Below are 10,082 nucleotides of genomic sequence, written 5' to 3' on the forward strand. Positions count from 1 at the left end.
TCCCATTAACATGTACCAATCTAAAGGAAGGATGCCAATTTCAAAACCCTGAAAATGAAAGCTCTTCGTTTTTGCCCACCATCTCTTAGCTATGGCTTCAACTAAGCCTCTATCTCCATTGGCGAAATCAAACTCAAAAATAGAAGAAAACCCACAATTCTCACAATATTGTTGTGCTGCCGGATTCTTTCAAACTACTTCCAAAGTTTACATTGCGAGGATCTTTCGTAACATCTTGACATACATGTTTATTAATATTCTTTGACGACAGTCTATCAAAACGATCTAGCAATTCATCCATACTCATACTACAATCAATAATAACCATGAAAAAAATATCAATTACTAGATTTCATACAAATTTACCTACAAATTTTCATCACAAATAATCATACAAATTTACCTACAAACTTAATCATACAAATTATCATTCATTTTCATTACAACTAACCAAAATTTCATTTTTTTCATCACAAATAATCAAATTAAACCCCAAATTTTTTAAAAATCAATTTCAATCGCATATCATCTAAATCATCTAAACCTCAATTTCAATCATGCATTGTAATACATATCAATCATCAATTTCATCAAATTTTTATCATAATCAAAAATCAAAAAAAGAAAAACCTAAAATTTTAAATTCTTACCTCAATCAATTTCGTGGACAGAATCGAATGAAAATACCCTCAAACGATCACAAATTCGATGTAGAACAAACCCACGAAAAGAATTGAGAAAAAGATATCTAGACTTGTTGATTGAGAACACACACTTTCGGGAGAGAAGGAGAAAGATGAAAAATGGGGGAAGAAATAAGGAAGACCGATCTTATGTTGAATAAAAGACGATTTTCCTAGCGCTGAAGCGTTGACAGCGCGGTCAACCTGGTTGACTGGTCAAGCGTTGTTCCATCCGGCGCCTGGTTTTTGCGTTGTTCAGTTCAGCGCCCAGCGCTTTTTGTTCGGCGACTAGCATGCTAGATTAGCACTACCATAAGACTTAGGAGGTTGTCCTAGTTGACGTGGATTGCTAATCTAGCTGCTAGATTAGCACACCATACGACTTCACTTAAGGGAAAGAAATCTCATCCAACGGTTGATATTATAGGAGTACAGTTTTCATCGTACTTACTATTCTCCATTTATTTCATTCATGATACTATGAAATCAGTCAAAATCTTCACTTTTCCGTATTTTTTAATGCTTGTCGCTGCAACTACCCAGACTCGATTGTTCCAACTCCCAAGTCGAACTCAGTGGAGAAAAAGAAGGTAGGAAAAACAATCACAAACCCTGTCGCCGGCTGTTCGTTATTTCCATCTTATTATTGTCTCTACTAATTCTGCAGGTTGAAAATCTGGAAGAATAGATCTTTATCATCAATGGCACCACCTCCTATTCTGTCCTTAGCCCTTCCATCTGGAACAGGTCGAGTCTTAAGCATCCAATCTCATACTGTCCAGGTAACAATCTCTATTGGATTGCTTCCCATATTCTAGAGCATATTCTGCAATATAAAAGATCGGTCATAATAATACCTAATTTTTTCATTTTGTTTCTTGCCTGTATTGCTTACAATGTAAGATACTAATAGCTGATTGCAATACTTAAGTAATGAAAATGTGTGAATGACTCAGAGATTTATTCGATTAAACATACCAATGAAATACCCCTTTCGTTTTGGTTTCAATTTTAGGCTCATCCATGCTACTAGGTGTACTATTAATGAAATGTATGGAGAATGAATTGCTTGAGGCATGCTATTGATTCACCTGAATTGGGAGTTTTTTAGTAAGAAATTATAGTCTCACATCCCCTGAGAAGGCGTATAAGCCTCGAACTCTTCCAGATATGAGAAACCAGATAGTATATACAAGAAAAAAAGAGTGTACTTGGAGATACATGGGTTCAACTACTTATGTTTATTGATCAGAGTGTTTCATTTTGGTAGTTACTAGATAAATAAAATCTATTTTGTATTGCTATGCCTCAGAATTGCTGTTGTTAACGGAACCAGGGTCTTTCTACCAACCGAATAGATTTCTGTTGAAATATGACACCCTTCAACTATCCCTGGCTCTATGCATGATCTTTCTACCAATGATTATTTGTATTGACTTCCTATTACAAAATAAAATTCATTTTCTACCTCTTGGTTTCTAATTCCATTATCGTTATTGTTGATTTCTCTTTTATAGGGATATGTTGGCAATAAATCAGCTGTCTTTCCTCTTCAACTTCTTGGCTTCGATGTGGATCCTATCAACTCTGTTCAATTCTCCAATCACACAGGCAAGCTGCTAATACCACTTCCTTGCACGAGTCTGACGACTCGAAAGCCTGATATAAGGAGGCGAGTTTATCTGTCAAACCTGAACTAGTTCATGGTTGCATGGAATCTGGTTTCGAATTGACGGAAGATTGTGGTCTGACTAAGCATGGCTTCATTGGTTTGTATAGGATATCCTACATTTAAGGGCCAAGTTTTGAATGGACAACAGCTATGGGAATTAATAGAAGGACTAGAAGCGAACAATTTACTGTACTACACTCATTTGTTAACGGGTATGTTATGGTTTTACTTGCTGTATCTGTTGTTTGATATCTGCATATTTAGCTGCTGTTTTCAAATTACAAGATCATGGCCCTATCGATGAGCAATTTTATAGTTCAAATGAAATAGGTTCAAGAAATTAGTTCCAACAACATGATCATGTGGCTCTTTTTTTTATACTGGAAAGTGAGGCGAGGTAAACCAAGTTCTGTTGTTCATTAGGCTTACACAAAATGAATACCCATTTTTCTTTCGAGCAATATGCATGTGTGCTGTCTCTTGCTCTTTGAGTACTTTCTGCAGCATATCATACTTCCTGAAAGGTCTTATTTTATTTGATCATCAGTTTATTCTTTTCTTCAACAATTCTAATTAGAACGAACCCGGGAGACTCTGCCATTGGGAGTTTATACTGGGTTTTAGTTGTAACGTCCCCCACCCAAGTCTGTAACATTTTGCTCAATCCATGTGAACTTCCTTTCGGGGCCATCATAGTGAGTTCTTAATTCTAAATTACTTCGGGAAAACAAACCCCACATGTAATTTTCTGCAAATGCTCAAGTTACTTCGTTCTGACCTTTTAAAGCTGCCACCATCGAGGCGTATACCATTCTCTTAATTGTTTCATGTTTGGTGCGGCCTCTCCTATACATTCCATGTCTAAGAAAAACTTGATAATCGAGTCTATTCGTAGAGACTTGGACATACAGTATAAAACACTGATCTCAAACCTAGCTTTACAGAATCAATATATTAGAATTGAAGTACATTGCAGGCAATAATTCAAGAAATGCTCTCCCATCAATAAATTTTTGTTTTGATTATGTATTTGTGAACATAATATTTTACCAACGCTTTTTGTTAGGTCTTTCATCACTAACTTGAAGTCAGTGTATTTGCAGGTTATATTGGTTCAGTTTCATTTCTGGACACTGTTTTGCGAGTTGCTGATAAGCTACGCTCAGTCAACCCAAATTTGCAATATGGTAAATTTATTGAATCATTAACAGCATTGACGTTACTTAATAATTTGTTATTTCATCTAATACTATTTTAGGAAGAGTTTTTCGTGATAATAATAATGGTCTCCATGTTTAGTTTGTGATCCAGTTATGGGTGATGAAGGAAAGCTTTATGTACCTCAGGAACTGGTATCTGTATACCGTGAGAAGGTGAGAACTTGACTTGATGTGGTAAAGATTTTCATATGGCTCATTCACTTCCATTTTATGTCTCTGCTTTCTGGAAGACGGATGTATGAAACCAAATTTCCATATGTTGAAATCCAAAATTCCAGTAACTGAGTCGAGAATGCACACTTAACGTTAACTTAATAACTTATTCTTAATCTGTTCGATGGTTCTATGCCTCTGCTAATATTTAGGTTGTCCCAGTAGCTTCCATGTTGACTCCAAACCAGTTTGAAGCAGAACAGTTGACAGGTTTCAGGTAAACTCTAATGTCTTTTGATTTTATCTGAACTTGTAAAATTTTATTTTTAATTATATGATGTTATTTCCCTCTGAAGCTCTTCAGTTTTCAACCTCAGTGCAACATGCTATTTAATGGGTTACCAAGTTAAAAGTGATTTTTATACTTTTGTTCTGGATCAGACAGATCTGCTTCTTCTCTTGCGCCAACATTCGTTACGGTAAAAAACTGGTCTTTTAATTGCTCCACCCTTTGTATGCAGGATTGATTCAGAATCAGCTGGTTTGGAAGCCTGTAACATTCTTCATGGATTTGGACCTTCAAAGGTTTCTGTTCATTTCAACTCATCTAAGATGATAGCTTTCCTTTTAAGTTTGTGTTTTGATAAATTATTCTCATTCGGATAACCTGTTTAGCTCAAAATTTGTGAATTACGTTTCATGAATCTTTGTTGGCGTGTCAGTTTGTGATTGGTTTGTATTCAGCAAATTTCTTAACGTCAATGTACCTATAATATCTGAATTGGTTTGGAGTTTCATTTTATTTATTTAGTATTGATGATTGTTTTGGTATGAGCTATGTTTTATTTGCTGAATTTTACAACATGCTGTTTGTAGTCATGCATTTTGTGGTTTTGAGTCTTTTGACCTATTTCAGTATGCATAATTCTCTTTTTTCTGTGTGCTTCAGGTTGTGATCACAAGTGTGCATCTAGGGGATAGTCTCTTTCTACTTGGGAGCCATCAAAAAGTAAAGGTACGATTATGTTCCATGGATTTGCTCATCAACATGTCAGTTCTTTTGCTCATTTAAAATTGTGTTACTTCTCAGTGTGTAGATGTCATGTAAGCTGAAGCCTGAAGTATTTGAGGCAAAATTCTCATATCTAACTCTTAGTTTCTGTGGGTCATAGAAAAAACATTACGCGATTCTTCTATATTCACCTCACCAGCTTTTTGTTGTTCAACAAATCTTTTATGTGTACGCAGCATGCTTTCTGCCAATGCATAATTTTCAATTTGCTGTAGATACGTTTTCACTGATGTTTTTAATTTTTTCAGGGTCAGCCTCCTGAACAATTCAAGATTGTGATACCAAAAATCCCTGCATACTTTACGGTATAGACTCTGCATCCCATGACACATGTTAATAGAGGGTGCTGGAGTTGTTAAGTTTGACCTCTTATTGCAATATGACTTGCAGGGAACAGGGGATCTTACAACAGCGCTGCTACTAGGATGGAGCAATGTGAGATTTTGCAAACTCTCCTTTATAATGTATTAAATTAATGTAACAAGAAAAACATCTAAATATTGAATGCATTTGCTCATGTCTTGAATAGAAATATCCAGATAACCTCGATAAAGCATCAGAGTTTGCAGTTTCAACCTTACAGGTATTCTTTTTGCAATGTCTACTATATTTCTTAACGTTTGCTCCTTCGGATGAACTGTTGGTTTACAAAGCCTCAGTTTAAGAACCTATCTTCATGTCCGCTGTTCACTATTTTTTTTACGGATGGTTGTGTCTTACAGAACAACTTTAATGTTGAATTGGCAATGCAGGCACTGCTACACAGGACTATTACTGATTACGAGAGCGTGGGATTTGATCCATCGTCCAGCAGTTTGGAGATCCGGTTGGTCCAGAGCCAGGAGGACATCAGGAGCCCTAAGGTTAACTTTAAGGCACATACTTATAAGTAGATAGCAATTTTCATACACATGTTTACCTTCGTGGAACTTCATATACAACATATGGTCATTGGTTTTGTGAAACTCAGGCAGACAATATTCTTCTATTTAAAATGTTATTATTCCCTCAACCTTTAGTATATGAGCACAGATCCGTTGACAGGCTCGAAACACACAGGATTTAACAGTGACGAGTATTATTACCGTGATAAGTGTTATTATTCCCTCAACCTTTAGTATATATCCCGTGACGAGTATTATTATTCCCTCAATCTTTCTTTAGATAAAGGAAATATTGTTATACATTTGTAGTTAAAAAGGAATAAAGTCAAGTACGTTGACGTAGACAGCATACATAATAACTCTCTTCTTGTTAATGATTCTTTTTCAAGTATGTAATGATGCCCCCTCTTGTTTTACGATGTGATTCGAGTTTCGTGAGAACTAGCGTCACTGTTAAACTTTAGTATATATACCGTGACGAGTATTATTATTCCCTCAACCTTTCTTTAGATATAGGAAATATTGTTATACATTTGTAGTTAAAAAGGAATAAAGTCAAGTACCTTGATGTAGAGAGCATACATAATAACTCTCTTCTTGTTAATGATTCTTTTTCAAGTATGTAATGATGTCCCCTCTTGTTTTACGATGTGATTCGAGTTTCGTGAAAACTAGCGTCACTGTTAAACTTTAGTCAAAGTAACAACGTTCAAAGTATTTTACATGTCAAGTTTTCTGGCAAAATTATTTCATCTTATTTATTGCGTTTTTGCTCTAACATATACAACTGTAAACAAATAAAATACCCTTCCTCCTGCATTTGAACTTGTAGCCTGCTCTCAATTCATATCATGATTTTGGTGTCTATACATGTGCATCCTTTCTAGAACCCATTGCAGTGTCATTGCTCAAGCTACCAACTTCAGAGGCCTCATCATTGCATTGTCTTCATGATCCAGAATCTGCAAATAGGGAACAGAAGAATAAGATTATTATGTATGTATATTCCTAGTACTAATAAGATACATTGCAAAAGACTCCATGCTGGCCCAAAAGGTGCAAAATGCAGCAATAATTGAATACTGGTGGTGGTAGTAAAAGATGGCGTCCTCATCTTCCTTCTCTCTTGACTAGAAATTCGTTGTAAAGCAGTGAACCAAATTCAAAACATGATATTTCACTGTCAAAAGCTACAAGATGGCAAAATAGAATAAGCTGTGTGATGAAGGCTTCTATGATTAGTCCTGGAATCTACTTTTGCTAGAAAGACAACACAATAAAGAGGCAGCTTCCGCAAAGTTGAAAGTTTTTTCCTTTCCATCTCTAATTCTCTATTCACATTCACCTGTCACACTTGTACAGTTATGCCGACTGTGATGCTTTATTGTTCGAGATGAGGCAAAAACAAGTGATAGATAATTTTTTGAGAATTTTCATTGTAGTTGGGGTAGGGTATCCTGGCTTGGTAAGGATTAGACAAAAAGTACAGATATTTTTCTATATATGCAAGAATAGTCAAAAATATTAGAGGAAAAGGACTTACATGACAGTGGTATACGTAGCCAGGTTCAGCTGATGCGTCGAATGGATAGGACTCGTTTGAGTGAATGTGAGAAAATCGAACAAGAATCTCCGTCATGAAACCTGGTTGCATTTTGAACGCATTTTTCCATCCTTGCTCATGTCTAGGAACACCAATTCCTCTGCCTATTGCATACTTGCTTACTTCACACTTAATCGGATCGTTGTTCTTCGTCATACATTCTTTGAATTCATCCAAGTTTACGATTTCTTTTCGGTCTAGTACTGTGAACAATCCTAGATGTATATGCAATGGATGATTATCCTCTGTCAGATTAATCACGTACCATATTTCACTTGTCCCAATTTTAGGTATCTCAGTAACCTTTTCATCGTAAGATTTCCCGTTCAAATACAGATGTGTTGGTTCATCGATGCTGCTAGTGTACTCGTACATGGCTATGTATCTCGTTCGCGAAGCACCCGAAACATCCGCAACCGGGTACTCGATCAGTCTCTGGGGCACATGACTCTTGTCAACTTCATGCTTCTTATTAATGAGAAACTTCATGATTTTCCCGTTGACTTGGTCAACGGGATCACCACCTGGGAATGGATAAGGGGCATCATTGAGCAATATGACTTCATCAGATGGTGACGTGGAGAAATCGACGACCACATCAGCAATCTCGGATGGAGCCAATAGAAGTTTATCAACCACGACCGGACGTTTATTATAAGCAGAATCGGATCCGATGTGGATAAATCTCAAACCATTGGAGAATAACATTCTGAAGAATCTAGCATTACTTGCATTGAGTATACGGAATCTATACTTCCTACGTCGGACACTCATCTTCGGCCATGCTTTACCATTGACAATAATCATGTTGCCAAAATATTCCGGCTGCCATTGTGGATGTATGGAAGGATTATCACCAGTCTTGTTCATGTATATAGAACCATCGACGTTAAACATACGGTCGAAGATAACGAGCGTTTGATCGTATGTATGACCAGATGGAAGCTGTAAGGGGTCTTCAATCTCAGGATGACGAATGATGTACGACCCGAAAAGACCAGCTAATATGTTGACCCTAGTTAACCCCATTGCATGATCATGATACCATAGATTTCCAGGTTGTTGATGATTATTATACCGATACGTTCTTTTAGAAAATGTTGGACCGGTTTCTTTGAATCCAGCGGTGAACCATGCATTAGAATGGCCGTCACTTTGTGGTTCAATTATACCGCCGTGAAGGTGTGTCACAGTCGGGACACCTTTCTTTGGTTTGGCAGTTGGTATTGTTGGATCCCATGGTAATAAGTGCTTCTCAGGGAGATGATTTTGCCACTTTACGTAAGTATCGACACCGTGGATGGCTTCAATTGTTGGACCAGGAACTGTTGCTCTTCTTTTTGATACACCAAATGCGAAAACTTTAGTTGGTGGCAGGTCTTTGTGGAATTTCTATAAAAAACACACATCACAGGAGCAGTTATGATAAGTTAATGAGAAAATATGACTAAAATACACAGTCGACATGAATTTCTATTCAGGCTAACTGTTCATGAACTTGGTGGTTCTCTTTCCAAATTAATGGACTAGCCAAAGAATTAATACTCATTGCATTTATTGTGATGTGTATTAATAAACTAACGCGGAGCAAAGCCAGCTTAGAGATAAATTGCCAAAAAAAGGCAGAAGCATCAGAACATACAAGAATTAGAAGGGTTTGCCGGCCTGACAAGTTTACCAGCTACAGAACTGTAAGATCTGAGCAGTGTCTCAAATTGTTGCAGCAAGTAGAATTAAGGTTTCTTTATGGGGTTATGTAAGTTGCTTCTTAATCCATACATCTAGAACCAAGGGTTCTGAATGAGAATTATTGTTGAAATGAAATGGAAAAAGATCAGAGAAGAAGATACAACTTACCCATTTCTTGAGGAACATGCCAATCTTGAGTTTCTTGGAAACAGGTAGACCATCTTTGAGGTGATAACCTCTAACTCTAGGCATAGTTGGAAGTTCATCAACAAACATTCTTAGTATCTTTGGGTCCTTAAGATTATCACCTCTCCTCCATGCAGTAGTACTGTTGATGTCACTGCTAGTAGCTCCTGATGGTGTGATAATGGAAGAAGCCGCAGCAAAACTTAAGAGCAAAAGAAACCAAAACATCTCCATAGTGATTGACAATCTGCCTACAAAGAAGTGTGATGAATATATAGTTTTTTTAAAAGTTCTACAAGAATAGAATGAATTTTATAAACATAAAAATGACATTATCTAGGAAGATTTATTTGAGTTTGAGAGACAGAGAGATGGAACGAGTGAGTGAATTTTATACACATGAGCTAAGCTTCTTTTTTCTCACCAAACAAAAACTCTTAAGCTATGGTGGGGTTCTGATATTTTTCCAGATGTAACTACAATTTACATTGACAATCGTGGCTCTCTTGAATGGTGAGGCTAAAACTGCGTTTTAGTGCAATTTCTTACAAGTGTTGTCAAATATATTACCATGTCACTAACCTAATAAGGTAGCTAGCTAGCTAGAAGAGAACAAATAGAGATAAACCAAGAAAGTAGGATCACTTTTGTTTGTATCATTATTTGATGGAAAGATAGAGTTAAAAATGAAATACATGGTTGTAAGTTCTCCAAGCAATGCTTAGTACTAGTTTTTTCCTCCCTTGATATGTGGCTTTGAAAAAACAATGAGCAGCCAAGGCTCATAGAAAATGATTAAGCAGGTATAATGTACAAACTTCGGTACTAACTACTAACAGGATTTGGATACATCTTGAAATTAAAAAAAAAAAGATTTTGAAAACAAAAACGCTGAATTTTTATGAAGCAATTTTTTTTTT

The 10,082-nt window shown here is 36.4% G+C and overlaps 2 protein-coding genes across 2 annotated transcripts; one reads left to right on the forward strand and one right to left on the reverse strand.

Annotated features, from left to right (window-relative positions):
- The first annotated feature begins 1,168 nt into the window (after positions 1–1,168).
- On the forward strand, positions 1,169–6,178 carry LOC113282152 (pyridoxal kinase-like). The gene is made up of 13 exons (XM_026531098.1): positions 1,169–1,273; positions 1,351–1,465; positions 2,201–2,294; positions 2,463–2,567; positions 3,459–3,542; positions 3,655–3,728; positions 3,941–4,005; positions 4,250–4,313; positions 4,678–4,743; positions 5,049–5,105; positions 5,191–5,235; positions 5,330–5,383; positions 5,553–6,178. Exons 1-13 carry the CDS (start codon positions 1,203–1,205, stop codon positions 5,691–5,693), a joined length of 1,035 nt encoding a protein of 344 aa, XP_026386883.1. The 5' UTR covers positions 1,169–1,202; the 3' UTR covers positions 5,694–6,178.
- Positions 6,179–6,344: 166 nt separating this feature from the next.
- LOC113282151 (multicopper oxidase LPR2-like) lies at positions 6,345–9,599 on the reverse strand. Its single transcript, XM_026531097.1, has 3 exons — positions 9,145–9,599; positions 7,228–8,679; positions 6,345–6,646 (listed from the first exon to the last, which is right to left on the reverse strand). The coding sequence occupies exons 1-3, from the start codon at positions 9,394–9,396 to the stop codon at positions 6,593–6,595; spliced, it is 1,758 nt and encodes a 585-aa protein (XP_026386882.1). The 5' UTR covers positions 9,397–9,599; the 3' UTR covers positions 6,345–6,592.
- Between the last annotated feature and the right edge of the window lie 483 nt (positions 9,600–10,082).

Source organism: Papaver somniferum, chromosome 5 (assembly GCF_003573695.1).
Source record: "Papaver somniferum cultivar HN1 chromosome 5, ASM357369v1, whole genome shotgun sequence".
In the NCBI taxonomy this organism is placed as follows: Eukaryota; Viridiplantae; Streptophyta; class Magnoliopsida; order Ranunculales; family Papaveraceae; genus Papaver; species Papaver somniferum.

Coding starts and splice junctions, on each gene's coding strand:
- LOC113282152 (XM_026531098.1), top strand. CDS start 1,203: ATGCTTGTCGCTGCAACTACCCAGACTCGATTGTTCCAACTCCCAAGT. Junction 2,295..2,462: donor TCAATTCTCCAATCACACAG/GCAAGCTGCTAA, acceptor TGGTTTGTATAG/GATATCCTACATTTAAGGGC. Junction 4,006..4,249: donor GAACAGTTGACAGGTTTCAG/GTAAACTCTAAT, acceptor CTTTGTATGCAG/GATTGATTCAGAATCAGCTG.
- LOC113282151 (XM_026531097.1), bottom strand. CDS start 9,396: ATGGAGATGTTTTGGTTTCTTTTGCTCTTAAGTTTTGCTGCGGCTTCT. Junction 8,680..9,144: donor GCATGTTCCTCAAGAAATGG/GTAAGTTGTATC, acceptor TGTTTTTTATAG/AAATTCCACAAAGACCTGCC. Junction 6,647..7,227: donor GCTACGTATACCACTGTCAT/GTAAGTCCTTTT, acceptor CCCTATTTGCAG/ATTCTGGATCATGAAGACAA.